The 23,047-nt window shown below is 60.8% G+C and overlaps 1 protein-coding gene across 2 annotated transcripts; it reads right to left on the bottom strand.

Moving 5' to 3' along the window:
* Window positions 1-1,667: 1,667 nt before the first annotated feature.
* On the bottom strand, window positions 1,668-15,292 carry TMEM9 (transmembrane protein 9). Of its 2 annotated transcripts, none has more exons than XM_055418933.2 (6): window positions 14,997-15,292; window positions 14,374-14,477; window positions 13,295-13,386; window positions 9,508-9,616; window positions 8,480-8,611; window positions 1,668-2,512 (listed from the first exon to the last, which is right to left on the bottom strand). In XM_055418933.2, exons 1-6 carry the CDS (start codon window positions 15,067-15,069, stop codon window positions 2,366-2,368), a joined length of 657 nt encoding a protein of 218 aa, XP_055274908.1. In that variant the 5' UTR covers window positions 15,070-15,292; the 3' UTR covers window positions 1,668-2,365. The 2 variants fall into 2 exon arrangements, with proteins under 2 accessions (XP_055274908.1, XP_055274909.1); XM_055418934.2 differs by lacking the exon at window positions 14,997-15,292 and adding an exon at window positions 14,910-14,995.
* Window positions 15,293-23,047: the final 7,755 nt, after the last annotated feature.

The raw sequence follows: 23,047 nt of genomic DNA, 5'->3' as shown, positions 1-23,047 counted from the left end.
ATGAGGAGCAGAGGTAGGGGCTCTGGGAGTGGGCGAGCCCCTCCCCCTCCCGTATGGGATGACTGACCATACTGGCTAAGAATCTGCCTTAGAAGGGATAGGCTACCCACTCCAGTATTCAAGGGCTTCCCTGGTGGCTCAGAAGGTTAAGAATCCACCTGCAATGCAGGAGACCCGGGTTTCATCCCTGGGTCGGGAAGATCCCCTGGAGAAGAGCATGGCAACTCATTCCAGTATCCTGGCCTGGAGAACCCCATGGACAGAGCCTGGACGACTACAGTCCATGGGGTCACACAGAGACACCACTGAGTGACTGCATGCACTCACACGAGGCTCGGTCCCCAGGGCCAAACCCAACCCGTCTGTCTCTGAGTGGCAGAAACTGCTCGTAGATCAGTGTGGCTGCGGGTCTGATGGGACACGAACAGGATTTCTGCACACAACCCTCGAGTTCATCTCACAAAGTGAAGAGTTCCAGCTGGCATCAGCGAGCTGGCTGCGGGAACCCTGCTCTGGGGTCACGCACAGGCCATCGAGGCACATTAGGGAGGGCGTCTGACAGCAGTTTGCGTGTGAACTCCAAGCGCTTAGAGAGGCTGGGCTGATGGCTGAATCCTCAGGGGAAGTGAAGAGGCACTCCTCAACATTTACCTGTTTTTTCACGTACCGGGCTTCCTGACAGTCACCAGCAGCTGCCTGCCACAGAAGGCAGCTCAGGGTGCTTGCAGGACTCAACCGAGACTCAGGGATGCAGGGTACCCAGTTCCGCCCATGGTGGGACTACAGGGTGTCTGGGAATCTGTTCTGGATGGGTTATTCTTGATAAGCTGACCCACCCGTCTGCCAACCTGTGGAAAGCATCCTCATCGCGGAAGAATTCTCAGGCTCACTGAGGCCCACAAAGCAGCACATGACCCGGCCGGCTCCAGGCCCTCCGCCGGCCACCTGTGGGCGTGTACCTCCCACCCACCCGCCACGAGCCTCCTGCTGGCAGAGGATCCCAGTCAAACCCGCCCCTCTGAACATCCCTCACTGGCTTCCAGTGCCAGCCCCATCGACACGTCATCCCACCCACACCCCCCGGTACCTGCACTTGGCTCTGAACTTGGCACATTGCTGCCACCTGAAACGCCCACCTCACCAAGACCCTGGCCCAGGGCTCCACACCAGGTCCTCAACACACTGACCCAGGCAGACCCCAAGTGGGGAAATTCAAACAGATCCCACTGGGCCTCCAGGTCCTTGTTTCTGCCGGACACGCCCCTCACTGCACGCTGGGGACGTGTGGCAGCGACTCAGCCCTCGGGGTGCTGGGTGCCTCTCCCGGAGCGTGGCCTCCCCTGCAGGCCCTGCTCCCCTGAGCACCAGCTGGTTTTCATTTGGGGAAACGTGGCGGACACGGAGCCTGCGGCGCTGCAGTCCATGGGGTCGCAATGACTTAACAACTGAACGACAAACAGCACGTTTCTCAGTGAGCGCCGGGCACGGCATCTGTAAGGTGCTGACATCAGAGGCTGTTCACTCAGAGACTCAGGAAGACGAAACGCAAACTCGCGAGAGCGCCTGGGCCAGCCCACCCCTGCTCCTTGCACGGGACACAGCCTGAGGGGAGCAGCCACCCCCGCCGGGCCCCCCGGGTCCGCCTGTGAGACACTGAGCTCTCAGGATCTCTGGAAATCCACAAAGGAAGAGAAAAAAAAGACAATTTAATGATGGCGAGGAACAGAAGGACAGCTGTCTCCATGCACAGGGACGCTGAAACTCAGGGACGAGTGGCGATCTGAGGACGGGGCCCAGGGGCCTGGGGCCACCGCGCGGCCTCGGGGTCCTGTGGTCCCACCAGTGGCTCAGCAACTGCAGCCTGCAGGGCAGGGATGGGGCAGGGGGGCAGCCTGGCTTCCTGAGGTGACAGCGGGGGCCAGGGGCAGAGTGAGCAGGGCCCCACGCTCTGCCCACCCTCGTCAGAACACAACCAGGGGCCCTGAGGACCACTGGGCTGAGCACCCAGCCCTCCCAGCAGGGCCATCCCGAGGGCTGCTGGGTCCGGTCAGGAGGCAGCTCCCAATGACCTAGCCCCCAGGGTCTGGAGCCGGGAGGGTGGTGTGCAGGCTGGGGTGGGGAGGGCCCAGCCAGGAGGCAGGCCTGCTCCAGCCCCAAGGGCCCTGGCTTGCTGTGGACCCCTTCCCTCCACCCTGAGACCACCTGAGCGGGGAACCAGCGCCCTCCCTGGATCACCCAGCTGAGCACGGCATTTCAAAAGATGGGGAGAACGAGAGCTGCCCGGGGATAGAACGGGAGGGCCCAGAGAGTGGCACGGAGCTGGGAGAGCGGCCGGCTCCGTCCAGCCCCGGAGGCTGGGGCCGGCCTAGCTGAGCATCTTGTGCCGGTCGAAGACGGTCTTCCGCTGCTCCTGCACCTGCAGCTTCCAACGCTGCTGCGCGCCCTCCACGCGCTCCAGGACCGTGTTCGCCCGGGGCCCGAAGGTGGCGGCAGCCGCCGCAGAGCGAGCGTCCTGTCGTGGGAAGGAGAGCAGGGGTTCTCAAACGCCTGACACAGAAGGGGTGCGGGGAGAGCGGCCCTCAAGTCCGGCCTCCCTGGGGGCCCTGCCAGCACAGGGCAGCGGCTGGAGGGCACGCGAGGACTCCAGGAAGCGGGGCTCAGGCCAGGCCCAGCTGCACCCCAGGCATCCCTGGCCCTCAAGGGGGCACAGAGACTCGGCCTCAGGCCCGCCTGGTCAGCACAGGCTCAATCGGCTTGTCACGTGAGGAAACGCGAGCACGTGGCCCCGTGGCTGGGACCAGGCTGCAGAACACCCGGCCGTGCTGGCCAGAGACGGCGGGGAGACCCCCGGGGCTGCCCTGCGGGGGCCGGGACCCCAGCCCGCTCCCGGGACAGCGTCTGGCAGAGGCAGCGTGGGGGGCCTGCCTGCGCGCCCTCCGGAGCCCCTCCACCCCGGGGCTCGCAGCCTCCCCCAGCCGCCCTGCACCCGCCCTCACGCTGTGGCTGTTGTCAAAGGCAGCGTGGTCTCCTAATTACCACCTCTGCCTCTGAGGCTCCAGAGCCCGCGCATTTCCTGCAGGACCCGAGCTGATCTTTGGGGGAATTAGAGCCGAGGGCCAGGCCCACAGCCCGGGGGATTTCCTCCCCAGCTCTGCCTGCCTCTCATCCCCTGCCACACATCTCTTAAGGGATTAGCACTCCTCTCCAAGCCCAGAGCCACCCAGTAAATGCAACTCTGCTAATGCCCCAAGCTGGCACGGCTTCTGTCACCATGCAGCTGCCAGGCGGGGGAGGGGGTGGGGTGTGGGGGGCGAGGGACAGCAGGTTAAGCACCAGCGGGAGGGGTGATGCCGGCAGGCCAGCCCCGCGGGAGCCCGCTGCCCCGGACCCCGAGGACGCGCACCTGGCCCAGCTGGGCAAGGACCGCAGCCACAGGGCCGAGTGGGCAGCGTGTCAGGACCCCCGGGTTCCGGGCCTGGGCGCCGAGGGGCACGCTCTCCACCCCCAGCCACTCAGCAGCTGCGTGTCCCTAATGAGCGACCTCACCTCCCCCAGCGCCAGCTTAATAAAGCCCGTCTGCTTCAACTTGACTAAACCGTAGGCAGGAATCACATGCACCAGGCGATCCAGTGTGGACACACACACGCACACCGACACACCACACACACACACACACACGGCACACACACACACCCTCACACGACACACACACACACCCTCACACCACACACACACCCTCACACGGCACACACACACACACACCCTCACACGACAAACACACACACACACCCTCACACAACACACACACACCCCCTCACACGACAAACACACACACACCCTCACACAACACACACACACCCTCACACCACACACACACACACACCCTCACACCACACACACACACACACCCTCACACCACACACACACACACACACCCTCACACCACACACACACACACACCCTCACACCACACACACACACACACCCTCACACCACACACACACACACACACCCTCACACAACACACACCCCCTCACACGACACACACACACCCCCTCACACGACACACACACACACACCCTCACACGGCACACATACACACCCTCACATGACACACACACACACACACACACCCCCTCACACGACACACACACCCTCACACGACACACACACACACCCTCACACCACACACACACCCTCACACCACACACACACACACACACCCTCACACCACACACACACCCTCACACCACACACACACACCCTCACACGACAAACACACACACACACCCTCACACAACACACACCCCCTCACACGACACACACACACCCCCTCACACGACACACACACACACACCCTCACACGGCACACACACACACAACCTCACATGACACACACACACACACACACACACACCCTCACACGACACACACACACACCCTCACACGACACACACACACACCCTCACACGACACACACACAACCTCACACGACACATACACACCCCCTCACACGACACACACACACCCTCACACGGCACACACACACACACCCTCACACAACACACCCCCTCACACGACACACACACACCCCCCTCACACTACACACACACCCCCTCACACGACACACACACACACCCTCACACGACACACACACACACCCTCACATGACACACGCACACACCCTCACATGACACACACACACACACACACACGACACTGTGGGAGGCAGCAGACACCCCCTGCCCTGCTCCCTGTCTCCGGTGCTGGTCAGGACTCGCCGCGCTGATGTCCAGTACGGCGGTTACACACTGGCCACCGGAGCTGCAGCCCGCAGGAGCTCGGAGTCCCTGCTCCTAGTAGTCCAGAGTGGGGGCACGGCCGTGGGCTCAAACCTGCCTCTGCGCCTGGGCTCTGACGGGGGCACAGTGCCGAACACCACCCTGCTCTCTGACCCTGCTCCCCGCCGTGGACGGTGCTGCAGCACGGCTTCTCAGGGACAACGAGCACGGTGGTCAGCGGCACCTGGCAGACTGCAAGTGTTCAATCCACAGCAACAACTGTCAGCCTGAGACCCACTCTGGGAGCCCCAGGCAGGGGTCGGGCCCCTCCTTCCGGGCGCAGGAGCAGGCTCTGCGTGGGCGTCCAGATGAGGGGCTGCTGAAGGCCGCCATGGGAGGCGGTGGGCCCCCCAGGACTGAGCCACAGTGGCTCCAGGGACCCAGGGACCCTCGCCCCGCCCACCCGCCTGGCCTCTTGTCCCTCTGGGAGCTGGGGGCAGGCTGTCCTCACCCTAGGTGCTCCCCTGTCCCGTCTTGGGGGGGCAGAGGGAGCCAAGAGCGGGGCATTAAGCCAGCAGCTGAGATTCACCACATCCCCGCAAGACCGCAGTTTCTCCTCCACCTGAAGTCTTGATAAACAGCTCCTAAGCAGGAGACCGGCAGCTAGGCAGCTTTGCGCTTCCACTGCTAACAGTCTGATTACTGGGAATTAGAGACGCCACAGCTGTCCTAGAGACGCACAGAGCAGGACAGACGGACAGGTGCCCCCATGCCAGAGCTGGCCGTCTGGACACTGAGGGCAGGAGGGGAGCCCCGTTGACCGAGAGGAAGGTGGGCAGCAGGATGGGCACCCGACGCGCGTCGCCTGCACTGTCCCCAGGCTTGGAGGCCGGCCTGGCTGCGGCTCCTGCTGCCCAAGGCCATAGCTGACTTGGACCTGTGCATCCTGAGCCCTGCGCTCAAGCCCTCGGGCTGGCCTCCCTAGCCCCAGGCCTCTGGCCTCACTGTGCCCCATGACCACTCGCAGCCGGGCCTCCCCTCCAGCAGTCAGGGTCCTGCTTTGTGTTGGGGCCCCACTGAGGGGTCTCCTCAAGGCTGCACAGATGCCAATAACGTCACACATACAGTGCTGCAGCAGCTATGCGGGGACAGGAGCTCAGACTTGGAGAACTGACCGGGTCAACCCTGGGACGGCCTGTGCAGAGCAGGCTCCACCTGTGACCGCAACCCCAGCACCACGTCCCCAGCGGCCAGGCCGCGAGGTGCTGACAGCTGTTCCAGGGGTGCCCACTGGCCCTGCCCCAGCCACTCTGGGCTCAGCAGGCCTGTGCCCTGCCCATCTCAGGCTCCCCTCCGCTCAGCAGAGGGCTACTCGGAGGCCAGGGTCCCCGGCTGCCAGCACGGTTGTGTCCTCCACAAGCCCTTCTCCCTCCTCCTCCGCCCCGCGGGCTGTGATCTCGGGGGACCCTCAGAGCTCAGGCCCACGCTGCGAGGTGCAGAAACCCTCCCTCCTGTCTTCAAAGGGGCCCAAACTGCACGTATGACGCGGCCCTGTTTGCCATCTCTGCCCAGCAAACAGGCTGGCTTCCTCCTTTCAAAGGGCGTCTGAGCCCAGGGATTACTGCCGATGCCGCTGGAATCCCGGGGAGGCAGCGCCCCGCGCCGGGCCCACGGAGGCCCGCCGGCGCCTTCAAAGGGAGCGAGGCTTTCATCTCCTGCAGGCAGTGGGCAAGGCCTCCCCTTCCTGCTCGTCCTTGAGCCCCAGGGCAGGAGCTCCCGGCTACGGGAACGGGGCACTGAACCAAGGGGCACCCATCCTGGGACTCCCGGAGCAGGGGCAGGGGGCCTTTGCCTCAAGGTCACTGAGTTGCCCAGGCCTAGAGCCTTTCTTCCTCTTGGGATGAAGGCTGGCTCCCAGCGTCAGGGGGACCCCATCCTTCCAAGGGGCGTGCTCTTCAGTCCCCAGTCACCCGGACACACAGCCTGAGCCTGGCAGGCCCTCCTCCCCGACCCTACGTGCACTGCACAGGGAGACACCCTGTACCCACTCACTCAGCCCCAGCACCCTAGGCACTCGAGCACCCCGCCCCGGAGCGCCACTGCCAGGAAGCCCTCACCCACTGACACCAAGACAAGAGGAAGTCCCCACTCCTGCCTGTCAGGAGCCCCCCATGCGCATCTCCTAACACCCCTCCTGCACCCCCACTGGGCTCAGCCAGAGGTCTGTGTGCCCACACAGGCACCTGCAGGACCTGGGCACAGCGGGAGGAAGAGAAGGGGACAGAGGGGCCGGGTTACCAGGACGGGGCGCACACAGAGCCACACAGAGCCGCACAGGCCGCCCGCCCCTGGGGCCCCGCAGCCCGGAGGCACGCATTCTGGGAGGCAGCGGGGTGTGTAATCATCGCCCATCTCTCAGCCGCTCCCAGCCAGGACTGCAATTACCGCCTCCCCCTAATCGCCCGGTGCTCAGCCATGGGCTCCTCCCCAGCAGAGCTGCTATTACCGCGCATTAATCACCAGGTAGGCGCTCAAGGCTTCCTTTTGGACGTGGACCACCCAACTTCCAGCTCCGCCACCTCCTGGCCCGGCTCCACCCTGCTAAGCACGTGTCAGCAGGAGGCTGGGGGTGTGCACCCTGGAGGGGCCAGGAGGCCCAAGGACCCGCCACGGCCCCACCCGGCCGGGAGCCTCACCCTGAGGTCCCAGCCCCGGACCTTCTGGGTGGGGACCTGCTCTTCCCTGCTCCGGGCACACACTGCATAGGACGCTCTCAAGGGGGGCAGGCCAGTGGCAGGGCAGCCTAAGCCTGGTGCCCTGAATGACCACTCACCCCCTCACCAGAGCCCCCTCATCCCAGATCACCCCATCTCTGCGAGAAGCGGCCCTCTGACCTGGCACTAACCTCCCGGCTCTGGTCCTTCTGCTCTGGTTTTACGTAAACCAGGCTGATGCCGAGCTCCATGTGACACCCTGGAGGAAGACTCTCACACACCTTCTTCAGTCTGGACTTGTTTTTCTTTCATGCTAAACATCTTTCCATGTTTTCTGCTAACTCTCCCCGGGCTCAGCGAGACCCTCCACCACCAGATGGCCCTGGTCCAGCCCCCTGGGGATGCATGGCCTGGTTCCCCCCGGATGAACGCAGGAGCGTCTCCTGAAGCAGCGGGCTGCCCGTGGGCCCCTGCCCACAGGAGCCTGATCCCAGGCCCCGAGGTGTCCTGAGCCCCGCCCCCTGGAGATGCTGGGGCTCTTCCCTCACCCGTCTTGGGCACAGGTGAGGCTGTGCAGGGCCGAGGGGCGAGACCCAGGGGCATGGGCCAGGAGCCCCCGACATTATCAGCGCCCTGCGCCTTGCGTGCCCTGCCCCTACGCCCATAAAGAGCTGCCAGGCCTCCTCTGTCCCCCTGGGCTCTGCTGACTCTCCAGGCGCCCGCTCCAGGCCCACTGTCAGCCGGACAGTAGGCCTGAGCACCCACGTGTGGGCGGGCTCACTGCCCCTCTGCCAGTGTGCCAAGGCTGCCTGATACCAGGTCAGCGGAGCTCTGGGTGGCCCTGCTGCGCCTGGGAGGGCAAAGGGCAGCCCTCCCCGAGGAAACACTGCAGAAGGGAGGACGCTGAGCGGAGGCCCGGGGCACGGCCCCCGCCCAGGGACCAGGGAGGCTGCGTGGGGGCATGGGGGCCGGCAGAGCCCATACCTCGCTCTCCTCCTCGTTGTGCAGCCGCTCGGTGTAGGCGTCCGGCTTCCGGATCAGAGGGTCCACCAGCATCAGGAAGGCCATGTAGAGCAGGAGGGCACCCACCACCGACAGGTAGATGACGATGATGACCTGTGTGCGGGAGAGACCCAGCTGCCCTGTGGACTGTGGGCCGTGTGGCCTCCACTGGTGCCTGCAGATGGGCCAGGAGACCTCGGACGTGGAGAGACGGCGCACCCCACCTTCACTGACCGCGCCCTCGACGGAGGGGACCCCACGAGAACCACCGGTCCTCTGGCAGCACCGAGGCGAGAGACCATGAGGGCTCAGCAGTGCTGTCAGATTCTTGAGGGTTCTTTCCTGACACTATTATTTCCAGACCCTTCACAGCACACACAGAAATAGGCTTAAAGGCTGGCTGGACCAGGAGGAGCTTATGCTGGAAACCAGCAAGCACAGCCTGGCTCACCACGGTAGGGGTGGAGCGGGAGGAGACAGCCTGCCTGGAGCAGAGGCAGGGGCCAGGGACCAGGCCTCTCCCAGCCTCCCACCAGCTCTGCTGAGTTCACCCAGTGACCCATGGGAACGGGGTTCAGGGGCAGCAAAGCGGGGGTCTGGGACCCGTCCTGCGGGCCTGCGGCTTTGGTGTTGCTCTGGAAGCTTAACCAGACTGGGGGCTCCAGAGGGCAGCTACCTCCCCTTCCAATATGGCGCATGGTGCCCAGGGCACAATGGGAACCCTGAAACTGTCCACTGAACAAACGGCAGGAGGGAAGGGGAAAAGGGAAAAGTAGGGGGCGGGGCCTCCAGCCCCTCTCCCGGGTTCCCCCTGCAACTGCGATGCTGTCAGAGGGGAGAGCGGCTCCGACAGGGGGTGAGGCTCCAGAGGAAGCGAGAAACTAGGGGCGGGGCCACAGGGGTGGGTGGGGCCGCGGCTGTGCCGGGGCGGGGCCGCGCGGCTGGGCGGGGCCGCGTCACAGGGAGTGGGCGGGGCCAGTCACAGGGAGTGGGCGGGGCAGGCCGGGCACCTTGATGGTGGTGGTGCTTCGCTCCTCGTACTTGCACTCGCACAGCAGGCAGTAGGCCTCCACGTCATGGCCGGGCACCGGCATGGGCTCCACCACGTGCAGGCAGTTGCTGCAACAGACAGAGGGCTGTGGGGGCCAGGCGCAGGGCAGGGGAGGGCTCGCCAGGGAGGGCAGGGTCTCTGATGGGTTGGGGGGCAGAGCCCCTTTCCCAACCCACAGCCTCAGGGCCCGTGCCCTCCCTGACTCACCGGGTGAGGGCCCCACTGGCGTAAACTCCACCGCCCCCCACCTCCGGTCCCGAGGGGCCAAGATCTGCCCCTGCCGCAGACAGCGCCTCCACTAGCCCCGCCTCTGACCAGGCCAGGCCTGGCGCCACACCTGACCCATGAACACACCAAACTGCCCACCAGTGACTTGGTCTCCTTCCAGGTCTCTGAACCCCACTTCCCTACCCCCTCCCACTGCGATCTCAGCCGGGGGCCCTGCCAACGGCGACCGTGCCCTAGCCTGACTCTTACTGTGCCCTGAGTCTGATCCCCGGCCTTACCCTTCCGGGGAGCTGCAAGGGTAGTGCCAGATGACCCTCTAGGCCCTCCCTTCCAGCTCTGACCTGAATCCTTGAAATCAATCAGCCTGTCCTGAGCTGCCCAGGGTCCCTCAGGCTGGGGCTGGGTTTCTGGCAGAGGCACCAACAGTGTGGGATGGCATGTCCTCCAATGCCTCTGTCCCCTTAAAAGTCCAGTATGTGGTGATTTTACCTAAACCCCTGATGACTCTAGTTCTCGTGCTGGGCATGTGGCTCCCTATTTAACTCAGTGCAGCGCCGAGGGAGGGGCCGACAGACGGACAGGGTCAGGCCCACTCCCGGCACTGGGTCATCACTCCTGGGACCTCCCATCTCAAAGGCCAGCCTCTGGAGACCCGGATTCCTCCCTGGGTCTGGGGGGTCACTCTGGCAGGTCAGTAGGATTTATGGGTTCCCCACAAGGGATGTGTTCTCCCCCAGAGAATTGGTGAAACCATGACATGTCCCTTTAGGGGGAACAGTTACAACACCTTAGGGGAGAGGGTCACAGGGAGACAAGCTGGTTGAAGGCTGTTTCCTGCAGGTGATGTGCATAACTTCTCTGGGCCTCGGAGTCCTCATAGACAGAGCAGGCTGAACTATGCTCCCTGGGGCACCCTAGGGCCCTCCGTGCAGGAGGCTGGAGGGAGGGCAGTCCTGACTGCTTTACACCGTGTATTCCAAAACAGATTTATTTTAAAAAAGGTTCTCTTTTTAGAAATATGGAAGACTTGCCCTAGCCAGCTTCTCAGGTGTTTTGCTGCTCCAGGACTGCCCCACCCTCAGGGTGAAGGTTTCGGGGTCTCTGCCCCTCGCAGCGACGGGAACCCCCACAAGATGGCAGAGTGCTGGCAACATAGGAACAGGCCTGCTCAGCACAGACGCCCAGGCTTCACCTGCCCAACCAGGGGAGCACACAGGCATGCCCCCGCTGCAGAGGGGCCAGTGGGAGGGCCTGAGGGCACGGCTGGGCTCCTCTAGCCCTGGCACCAGGGTCAGGAATCACAGGGCCAGGCCCCACTCCTCCTGAAGGGACTCCAGGCAGCCTGCGATGCTCCCCTCATGACAGCCCACGGCCAGGGTCACGGGGTCCCAGAACCCTGGGGTCTAATGTCCCAGCATGTTTCCACCCACCAGCCTTCATGGAACTGGAATCCCCTAACACTGACTTCTCAGGAAGATAAACCGCAGCCTGAGAGGTCCAGGTAGGACCCTGTTCTCCAGGGGAATCCACACTTGCGTTTTCAGGCCTTACTCTTGCCCCAGGGCCTGAGGGGTATAGCCTTATTACCTGGTGTCAGGCTGGGACAGTCTATCCATTTATTCCTAATGTCATTAAATGAAAACCACACAATACAAAGGGACTTCCCTGGTGGCTCAGACAAAGAAGAATCTGCCTACAATGCAAGATACCCGGGTTTGATCCCTGGGTTGGGAAGATCCCCTGGGGGAGGAAATGACTACCTACTCCAGTATTCTTGCCTGGAGAATCCCATGGACAGAAGAGCCTAGCAGGCTATCGCCCATGGGGTCACAGAGTTGGACACGACTTAGAGACTTAACAACAATGACGACAACCCACAAAAAGCATCGACTCTCCCTGGTCTGTCAGAGGGTTGGCTCACTATGCTTGCAGTGCCCACATCATCTCTGCTCTTTGCTCTTAATAAACACTCCTTTCTATAATACTCTGTGTCTGGAAATTCTCTCTGACTGCTCAGACTGCCACAATATACATGACTATCAGCCAACATTCATACAGCACTCACCACGCGCCACGAACTATTGCAAGTGCTGTTCTTGTGCACGCATGGCACAAGCATGCGCGCGCACACACACACACTTGTCTCTAATACTCAAGATACTGCCACCACTTTACAGATGAGGGAACGGAACAAACTGGGGATTAAGCGACCAGCTTCCCAATGAACAAGGAGCAGAGCTATGTTTGAAGGCGGGCAGACTGGATCCAGGGTCTGCATCTAACCAGAATGGTTCTCAGAAAATCACATACTCTGACGACTCAGGACTGGCGGGATGGGTTCAAATCCCCACGCGCTACCTGAGCCACGGCACTGCGTCACAGTTGCTGTGCGCCACCTCCCACAGTCACTGAATCCAAATCTTTTTTTGGGGGGGGGGGCCGTGGTGGATCAACTGTACAGTGAGAGACCGCAGTTAGCAACACTGTATTACATACACAGGAGAGCTAAGAGAGTAGATCCTAAACGACCTACCACCCCCACCCCGCCCCAGTAACCATGCAAGGCAGTGGAGGTGTCAGCTAACCTCACTCCACAATGTGTGCGTATCAAGTCATGCTTCCATTGAAAACTTACACGACGTCGTATGTCTGATTTATCTCAGTAAAGCTGGGAACAACCACAAGAAGAACCCAAACATCTCAAGGGAGGGGGTGCTGGTGGTCCTGGGCCACCCCCCCATGTGACCGTACCCCACCCACAGGGACCTGGCCCAGGCGTCAGCCCCCCTGTGCTCAGAGCCCTCAGGACGAGGCGCCCCAGCTCCTGACATAGCCTGGATGAGGCCCCTCACAGCACGCTGAAACCTGGTGCCCTGGCGCTCACCTCACTGGCCCCGTCCTAGCGCACCGCATGGAGCCCCCCCGGAGCACACCACCACTCCCCGGCCTTTCAGGTAAGTGTGCCCCCAAGGCCTCTCCTTTCGACTACAGTTCCTTAAACCACTCTTGCCAGGACAGCATGTTGAGACGTCCCTTCAACAGGCAGGCCTCCTTTCTCTGAATGAAAGCTTATTTATTTCCCTCTTTTTTGAAGACGCATCCAGAAGTGGATTCAAGACTCCAGAAGCAGAACGGACTTCTCTCTGAGCCTCAGTCTCTGCAGCTGTAATGGGAGCGCTGCCTCACAAGGTTATGACAGTGGCACCAAAGACCGCAGCTAACAGAGCTTCGAGAAAGCTCCCACCATACGTGGCCCGAAAACCCCTCTCTCCCAACGTGTTACCATTCTGCAGATGTGAACACCCACCCAAATCAAAGCGAAATCCACTCCTCGGACCAGGAACCCCTCAGGTGGAATTAAAGACATCTGGATTTTATTTCCAATCGAATGTGTGATCAGGGACAAAATATTCTTTGTAAGGCTCTCCGTGGAAAAGGGGGAGCAAGCTCATTCTCTGGGGTCCACAAGGCCCAGTCAGCACCCGCAACCTCAAGGGCCAGCCTGGGCAACACCTTACCAGTCCTTCTGTGACACATTCTGGTTGTAAATGTGCCCGCTGATGTTCCTATACGGCGGACAGATGCATTTACAACGGATATCTTCAGAACTCTGCAAGAGAAGTCGCAGGTCAGGTGGGCAGGGTTGCTGGATTCAAGTTCTAGCAAGACTCTCAACTTCCAGGTGACCATATGAATGCTCCTGACCTTCTCCCCGGCCCAAGTTCAGCAGGAATGACATCTGGAAGAAGGCTGCTACACCACAGGGTCCTCAAGAAACTGCTGGGGCAGAAATGACACCCACGGCTTCAAGGGGGCAAGCGAGGTGGCAGCCCCTTGCCCTGGGCCTCACACCTGTGTGTGCCGGGGTCCAGCAATCCTAGTGGCCGGCCTCTCCTCCCCACCCCACCTCCACCTTCCTAGGCAAGGGTCAGGGAAGGGAAAGGCCGGGGTGGACCACAGAGACCAGGCGTTTCGCGTGGAAATGCTCGAGCAAACCCTCTGCAAGTTCTCCCTCTCTGGAACAGGTCAAAGACTACAACACAGAATCTTCATTCCAGTTAGGAATTGCCAAGAGGAACTGGAGGCAAACCACAGACTCCGATTAAAAGCCTCAGTGATTTTCACAATCTCAAATTCCAGAGACCTACCAGCTCCGGGCCATTACCCCTAAAGAATGAAAGTGATCTCGAATCTTTGCTCAGAGGTGGGGCCTCTCCACCCAGAAACCTGCATCTGCACAAACCTCACACCCCTTCCATTACACCCACTCCTTAGGCGACTTGAAGCTCCCCGCACAGCGGTGCCACTGGCACCACTCCAAAGACATCCAAGAGGAAAGGAAGGCACCCAGAGCCTAGACAGCTTTCCCAAACACAGGACCCTGGCTAGAACTCCACCTTGGGCGTTTCAGATTCAGACGTGGGTCCCGCAGACCACCCTCCCCCAGGGGCCTGCAGCCTAGGCCCGAGACAGCACGCCCCCACCCCGGCACGGCCCGCCCACAGGGCAGCGAGGGGCCGGGCTGGGGCAGTAGCCCCTCCACCCTCCTCCGGGACGCCGGGGCACAGGCAGGGTTGGCTGTGCATGGGCGCCGCACCTTGTTGGCTTGGGCTGGGGGCACCAACAGACTTCCGACCACGGCCACCACACACAGGAGCTTCATGCTTCTGGGACCTTCACGGGGCCGGCAAGATCCGCCACCTGGAAAAGAAATGCGCAGGCGGGGAAGGGGCGGCTGAACACGCGGCACCCCCGGCCCCAGAGCGAACCGGCCTGCTCCGGCACGGGAAGAGGGCGGGGGCTGGGCCCGGGGTCCCGGGCCTGCCGAGCCCGGCCGCTCAGGCGCTTCCCTCTTGCCCGGGCCTCGGTCTCCCACTGCCCACCGGGCGCGCTCGGCGGCGGGGCTTCCTGGGCGGGAGCGAGGGCCTCGGGTCTCCGGGACGAGGCCGGCGGGCGACCCCTGCCTCGCGTCTCCCCACCCTCCGCCATCGCCGCCCGCGGCTCCTCCCCCCGGCCGGAGGAGGCCCTGGGGCGCTGAGTCTCCGAGCCCCGATCCCACGACCAGGCCGCGGATCCGGGACCCCAGGACCCCCGCGACCCCCGCGACCCCTCCCCCAACACGCGCCCGCCAACCTGCAAGCCCCGCCGCGGCGGCACAAGACCCGGCTGGCCCCGCCCCTCACGCGTCTATTGGCTGCCGGGGCGACCGCTCAGCGTTACCTGGCTGTCTCCAGGGCAACAAGGCCCGCCTCCGCCGGGGCGCCGAGGCTCCGCGCAAGGGAGAGGGAGGCATTTCTCAACCCGACCAGACAGGAAAAGGGAGCGTCGGCCAAGTGAACGAGCCGCGGGAGGGGACTGGCCTCCTTGCGGCAGCAGAGTTCCAGCGCCGAGGTCGCCCCTTGCAGTATTTAAAAGCCGGGGTTCTGGAGAGGACCTGGGCTGTTCAGTCTTGCCGTTTTATAAAGGAAGGACTTGATAAACAACGACAACAATAAAAGCAGACTCAAGGGCTGTCTCCGCACTCGCAATCCGGAAATGCTATTTGAGTCGCATCTTTGCTGCAGAGGCGGCCCTCCCCTTGCTCGTCCCACCGGGGAGGGACCAGGGCGGCGAGGCGGGACCGGACCCGTGAAGGGTGCGCCCTGCAGCCCCCAGCCTGTCCCCTGCCCGGTGCGGGTTCTGGACCCCGCCGGCGCGGGCAGGGTGTGCGGGAGGCGGGGGTGGGCGGTGGGCCTCTGGGCCGCTGAGGGGCAGGGTTGGGCTCGGTCCGCCTCCCAGTCTGGGACGCCGACCCCGGTGAGGACACCCGGCTTTGACCCTGCTCGGCCACTAAGTGGTGTGAACCTGGAAGACAGTCCGCCCTCAGCTTCCTTGTCTGTGAAATGCTTTGGTTGGATGCAAAGACCCTTTCAGTCCTTATTTTGGGATTCTGGAGTCGGGGGGGGGGGGTGCTTAATGCGGCCTGCATGGGGGCCAGCTGGGTCCAGGCAGCCTGAAGTGGTCGGGCCCAGCCATCCGCGGGCACTATGGACAGGGGGGGCGCTTCCTGTGGGGGTCGTTGGGTTTGTGTTGGTTCCTCCTGTTGATCGGTGGCCCTCCCTGTATTCTCAGCACCTGCAGGGTCCCTGTGTCTGGGATTGGGTAGAATTTAAGTCCTCCCAGCAGGAGGACCGGCAGGAGGCACCCAATCCTAGTTCTTCCCTTCCTAGTTATAGGAATTTGGGTGGCTGGTTTATCCTTTAGGGAGCCTCCATTTCCACATCCATTAAATGTGCATAAAGTGACCTACTTTCACAGTATAATGTGTCTACGTTTTCAAAGCACTTGGAACAGTTGGGGCTCTCTCTATGGAGACCTCAGCTCATTTTGGAGGTCAGAGTGGCTGCTTTGGGGAGCAGGCTGGGGCAGAGAGAGAATGCCTGTCGTGTGGGGGCAGGAGGGACAGTTTAGGCCGTGGAAAAACACCTTGTCTACACCAATGAGTCAGAAGCCCAGGGATCACCAAGCCTCGTTACTGAAGTTGGGGAGACGAGTCCACCTTGGGGGCCTGAGCCTGAGCCTGTGAGTCTGCTCTAATCCGTTAGCGTCAGCGAGCATTGGGGAATCGCTTGCTTTGTGGAAACTCACACATCTGGAGAAGTGTTGATTTAAACGGCTGAGTACAGTAAGCGATACAGGAGTGTCTTCCTCATTTTCACATCCCCTTTACACTCTTCAAAATTACTGAGGACCCCAAAAAGCTTTGTGTTTATGGCCATATCTTTCAATATTTACAGCATTAAAATGACAACAGAAATTTCACATGTGTTTGTTTTAAAGTGATGGTAATAGGGCTTCTCTGGTCCGGTGGCTGTGAATCTGCCTGCCAACACAGGAGACACAGGTTCCTGGTCGCTGGTCCGGGAAGATTTCACATACTGTGGAGCAGCTCAGCCTTTGCCCCGCAGCTACTGAGCCTGAGCTCTGGAGCCTGCAGGCCACACCTGCTGCACCCCCGCCACAGCTGCTGAGGCCGTGAGCTGCAGCCTCTGAGGCCTGTGCACCTAGAGCCTCTGCACGTCCGCAGAGCGCAGCCCCGGCTGCAGCTGGAGAAAGCCTGCACGTGGCAACGAAGATCCAGCGCAGCCAAAAGTAATAACAAAATCAATAAATAGCTTTCTAAAAACTTACATTTTCCAAAAGAAAAAAAATCAAGTGAGAAGAGTGGCATTGTTTGACATTTTTTGGTAAACCTCCTCTGCGTCTGGTTTAGTAGGCGACAGCTGGGTTCACACGTGTGCTTCTGCCCTCAGCCCCTTGTGAGACCACATGTCACCCGCCCTCTGGGGACGAGCACGGTGCACTTGCAGCGGAATGAGGGTGAGCAAGGCAAACGCCCTCTTAGAATTGCTGGGAAAACAGTTTGGTCTCCCCCGGGAGAGCCTTGGGAACGCCCTGGGGCCTCAGATCACACTGTGAACAATGCTCCTGTGTGAGCCCCAGACTCCTAACATGCTGTGGACTTGCTGGCAACCCCCTATGGCAGTGTTTTTCAAAATATGTTGCCAGGAATAGTGTCACGGGATGTTACTGTCGGGGGTGGAGAAATGTGGTTTCTATGAAAATAACTTGGTTTGGGAAGCCTTGCATGCTCAGTCACTTCAGTTGTCTCCGACTTTGCGACCCCATGGACTATAGCCCGCCAGGCTCCTCTGTCCATGGGATTTTCCCAGCAAGAATACTGGAGTGGGTGGCCATTTTCTCCTCCAGGGGATCTTCCCAACCCAGGGATTGAACCCGTGTCTCTTACATCTCCTGAGTCTGTTACGTCTCCTGCACTGGCAAGGGGTTCTTTACCACTGGTGCCCCCGGGAGGCCCCTTGGGAAGCTCCTTGGTTTAAAGCAAATTGCACAAATGGATTTTACTGCAGGGTGTTTTAGAATGCTTTAATGTGGTAACACACATTGTGAATCCCTTTAAAAATCATACAACTGTGTATAATATTTCCCCAACATTTTGACGATAAATTCTTTTTTTTTTTTTTGAGAAGCATCTTTAAAGACTCATGTACCAAGGAACATACTTTGGGAGATGCTGCTCCAGTAACTCCTGGGTACTTTTCCTGAGTATCAGCAGATCGGACTCTACCATTTGGAATCCATTTTTCTGTAAATTAAATTCTACATGCACACGTTTTGGTTCTTTAAATGCAGAGACATTTTTGGTAGTCATTTCTAGGACTCAGAGAGCCTTGGGTTCCTAAAATTTTGGCCTCTGGATAAGGTACATTTTCCTGCAAGTGAAACAGAAAGAATATCAGCAATTCTATTCATAGCGATGTTTATATGTATGTCCGATGAACGAGCGAATGATGATGCCCGTTTCTAAGCATCTGCTACACACCGGGAACCTTTTTAAAAGACCCAGTTATCAAGACTGGGTGCCGTTGGAGGAGGAACGGACGCGTAGATCAGTGGAACAGACAGAAGACCCAGGAATCGGTCCACGCAAACATATGTGACCGATTTTTGACAGAAGCGTAAAAGCAATGGAGGAAAGACAAACTTCTCAAGCAACAGTGCCGGGGTGGGTGGGCCTCTGGAGATAAAACAGTGGGCCTGGGCTGGAGTCATCAGCACACAGGGAATTGCGGACAGAGGGACGGGACGCCGCTCCCGGAGAGGGGAAGCGACAGCCAGGCTCCCCGCGCAGCCACCCTCCTCTCTCGCCCCAGGGTGACACCTCGGTGCCGAGAGAATGAGTATGTGACACATCTCATCAAGAATCTCCCCAGCCGGCTCTAGCTTATCTTTAGAAGTGAAAATGCATCCCCCTGGATGCTTCGGTTTTCACCAGCAGCACATGTGATGCGTCCTCACCCCTGGGGGGGCAGGGGCTGGGGGTGCCAAAGTGCCGGGCACACGACACTGCTGGGGGACAGGTGGGCGGGTGGACGCGCCATCCACAGCGGTGTCGGGTGCCTGCCGAGCATCCAGCGCTGTGCTGGGCACCGAGACTCTTTAAGCTGGTGCAAAAATGGAAAGGTTACATGCTTGCCCCTTCAGATGCAAAGGGCAAGTGCCGCGCCTGGGGCCGGCCTGGCTGACTGGCCGGGCCCCGGAGGACGCCCTTCTGGCCTGGGCCCCCGCTACCCTCGCGTGGCCCCCACGCCACCCATGGGCCACTTCACACCTTGACGGTCCGATCTCCACCCTCCACCTGCAAGGCCTTGCTCATGACCTGACAGCTAGGGTCCCCCAGGGAGGTGGCGCCTCCAGAATGAGGACAGTTCTGTCCAGGGCCAGCAGCTGTCACCTGAGAAAGACTAAGGGCCCCTACCCGGCCACAAAGCTTGTTGTGCCCAGACGGGCACAGCTCAGATTCCAAGCAGTGGTAATTAACCCCCAAAAAATGTGACAGGTCCCTGGGCCCGCCCTGCAGCCGCTGCCCAGCTCTGGGCCTTCCTGGCCGGGCCCTGGGCCTGGGTCTGGCAGACACAGGGGAGAAAACTGGGGGAGGTCTCCTCCCTTTCCTGGAGCCACAGGGTGGCCGGTGTGGTTCCGTGGGGGTCCCAGCTCCAGTGCTAGCCCACCCAAGAGGGCAGCTGGAAGCAGAGACTTGGGGCAGGAAGCAGCAGGGTGCCGCGGGGGCGCTGGCCGAGGGCTCTGGCCTGATTTTCTGAGCCCTGAGGTCACCGCTCCAGCGGGTCCCTGGAGATACTCATCCTGGCTTTCAACGGTCATCGCTCCTCCCTGTGTGCCTCTCACAGCCGGAGGGATGGGGCAGGGGTGGGGCCGGTTCAGGACCCGGTTCAGGCCACCCTTGGACTGAGCCTCGGGAGTGGGGCTGCTTCTGCTCCAGGTTGCAGCCTCTCTCTGGGCTCAGTTTTCCCACCTGTTCAATGGGTGAAACCAAGCCCATTGCATCCCACTGCCTTGTAAGGATGAGAGACCCCACTGAGTTTGGAAAGTTAAAGCCCATCTGTCCGGAGTAGAGAGCCATCCTCTGCCTGGGACCCTCACACCCCTCTGGCTTGCCTGCTATTTTCCCTTTGCAAAGTCTGTATCGACTTGAAGGACACCCAGCTACCTGCTTGTTCAGGGGAGGGGAGGAGGTAGGGGTGCTATCCTGGGTGAGGGCTTCTGATTCGCAGGCCCTGTCTCAGGGATGCTGAGCAGGACGGCGGAGAGAGAAACACTGTAAAGGTCCCCATGAGGAGGAGGCTCCTGTGACACACCGGACTCTGAGGCCAGACAGGGCGTGTGACCTGCCCGAGGGACACACCTGCCGGCCAGGGTCGCTCCGGAATGTCCTCCCTGACCAGCCTGCCCCCCGCCCCCCACAAGAGGTCGGCTTCCAGGGTTTGGGCTTTTCTCCCCAGGGGCTAGTGGGTTGGCTTGGGCTTCAGGAGCAATTCAGCATGGTGGAGTGTTCTCTGACGCTGTCCTCACGCCAGGGCCAGCAGGCTGGGGGGTGAAGAGTGTTCCCTGGTGGGGGTTCGCCGAGGGGGGAGCGCTCGGCCCCGCGCGCTCGATCAGTTTACAGCCTGCTGTTAATAGAGGCCATCAATCACGGCCAAGGGCAGCTGGCTCAGACAGAGGCCTCCTTCTCTTTCAGTTACCCTGAACCGAAAACCTGTCCCGGGAAGCCGGCAGGAACACGTGCTCCGGATGTGGTGACTCGAGTGCGACTGGGGTCCCCCTCTTGGCACGAGCCCCCTGGATGCCCCAGCCTGAGTAGAGCGCCGGACACGGTGGCTGGCACGCAGTAGGTGCTTACTGACTGCTTTAGAATGGAGTCATATTTGAGAGGTTTTGCCCCAAACACCAAGAGAGGGAGGGAGAGGTTCTGGGGGCTTCAGCTGCCGGCTGGATGGGAGATCCCTGCAGCTGTTGGTGCCCTGAGGGCAGAGAGGCAGCCCCTTAGCGTGGGGCAGAGTCTGCCCTGCCAGGGGCAGCGGGGTGGGGCCCCGGCCGGGTCAGTGCGCTCATGATGTGAGCATCACAGTCAGAGCTTGCTTCTCTCTCCACGGCCTCGGAGTCAGAAGGCTCTGGATCCTGGAAGTCCGAGGTGCCTCCAGGGTTCAGGTGCACTGACCTTCCGGGCCTGCCCACAGAGCCCTGGATTGCTCAGAGCAGAGGGGGTAGGAAGGCCTGCCGTCCTGTTCTAGAATGTTCTATCACAGGCTGTGCCCCAGAGCAAACACTGAGGCGTCGGGGCCCCTCAAGGTCTAAATCAGAGGAAGTATCTGCCACTTCTTTTGCTAACTACTTGTTGTGATGCTTGAACAATAGCAAGTGAGTGTAAATTAGGAGAAAGCGCTGACTAACTGGATGGGACCCCCACACCTACGCCAGCCACTCTGCTACATGGTATTCAAAGATCATCTCACTTACCATTCCCAGTAACCCTGCAAGGCAGGTGTTATTTCATCCTCATTTTGCAAGTGTGGAAATGGAGCTAGAGAGAGGTTAAATTATCTGATCAAAGTCCCAGAGCAGGAAGTGGCAGGGCTGGGTTTCCCGCCTGGCTGTCCAGCTCCAGGGACTGCGCTTCAGCCACTTGGAGAGATGGGCCTGGGGCGATGCTCCTGGCTGGTGGTGGTCAGACTCAGTCCTCTCCCAGAGGCTGCCTTCCAGCCGCAGGCGCGGCCGTCCCCAGAGTGGGGCCAGCCAACCTCACACCCTCCCAAGAGAGGCCCTGGCTCCCCGGCCTCGCTGGCTTTCCTTTCCGCCCCGTCCCAGGCTGGTCCAGCCTCACGATGAAGGCCGTCAGCTGTCGTCGTGGGCCGGCAGAGAGCTGTCAAACTCTGCGGGATTAGGGGTGCTGACGGACAAGGCGGCCACCAGGGAGCGGGATCACTTGACAGGCGTCTCCATTTCACTGTCCCCAGGGCTGAGCCTCGAGCCTGCTGCCCGCTCCCGCCCTGGCCTCCCCGTGACCCGGCCCTTCTCGTTTGCAGCCACCCCGCCCCGCACAGCTGCTGTTTTTGTGAGACCCTCCAGGCTCTCCCTGGCCATCTGGCCTCAACTCACGTCAAGGGTTAAGAAGCCCCCATCTCCTCCTCCCTGCCCACCAAAAGCTCTGCTTGAAAATCTCCCTTGCAGGAGAGTCCTCAGGAAACTGGTCAACAGGCCTCAGCCATGACAAAGCCATGAGACCAGTGCTTTGCTGAGACGGGATTTCAGGGAAGTGTGGGGAGCAGCAGGTCTCCAGGAATTTACTGAGGGTCCTTACAAGCTTTGAAGTACTCTGTGCACTGAGCCCAGAGGTCTGCAGTCTACTTTTTCAGGCCATATGAGCTCCCTGGAAGCTACTGTCTTCTGTCGTAACAGAGAAACAACTGTAGAAGCCATGTCAGTGAAAGGGCACGGCTGTTTGCAGTAAAACCTTATTGACAAAGACAGACTGCACTGGATTTGGCCTGGGGGCCGGGGTTATCGACACCGCCCCAGGCGGGGCACAAAGGCACACCCTGCACTCCCGAGGCACCTGCCTCCCACACCCCTGCAGAGGTCCAGGGGACAGAGAGGTCCAGGGGAGCACCGAGCAGGGGTGGGGCTGCTCCTGGAAGCAGCCAGGAATGGGGGCCCAAGGTGCTGACCCCTGGGGGGAGCCCTCGTGACCTGCACAGGTAACCTTTGCCCTAAGGGAGGAGGCCCCCGCCCGATCATGGGCTGACACCCTCAGCTGCTGCTGGGGTTGGGAGAAAACCCTCAGGAGCCTGAGGCTGGTGAGGACTTTCCCGTCCTTGACAGGAAGGGGCTGGAGGAATCCTCCCAGACAGAATCATTTCTTTTCCTCTGGGGCATCTCCGTCTTTTCTACCCGGAGGCCTCTGCAGATGCTGTTCCCTCTCCTGGAACACTCTTCATCCTCCTCCTTGTGGCTCAGTGCAGTGCAGGAGACCAGGGTTCAATCCCTGGGTTGGGAAGATCCCCTGGAGAAGGAAACGGCAACCCACCCCAGTACTCTTCCAGTTTGGGAAATTCCATGGACAAGGGAGCCTGGCAGGCCACAGTCCAGGGGTCACAAGTGTCAGACACGAACTGGTGACTAAACCACCACCAATCCCTGCTCCTTCTGTCACATTCTCCAGGAAGGTCCTCAGATTGTCTCGTCCCAAAGTCTGGGCTGGGGTCACCCCACATGCTCCCTCTGAACCCTGAAAGTCCCCTTCAGTTCAGTTCAGTTCAGTCACTCAGTCGTGTCAGATTCTTTACAACCCCATGGACTGCAGCACTCCAGGTCTCCCTGTCCATCACCAACTCCTGGAGTTCACTCAAACTCAC

This window comes from Moschus berezovskii, chromosome 17 (genome assembly GCF_049115385.1).
Source record: "Moschus berezovskii isolate FMDL1 chromosome 17, NW_MosBer_1.0, whole genome shotgun sequence".
Taxonomy (NCBI): Eukaryota; Metazoa; Chordata; class Mammalia; order Artiodactyla; family Moschidae; genus Moschus; species Moschus berezovskii.
The sequence above is the reverse complement of the archived record's forward strand: the minus strand, read 5'-3'. Positions and strand labels throughout refer to the sequence as shown.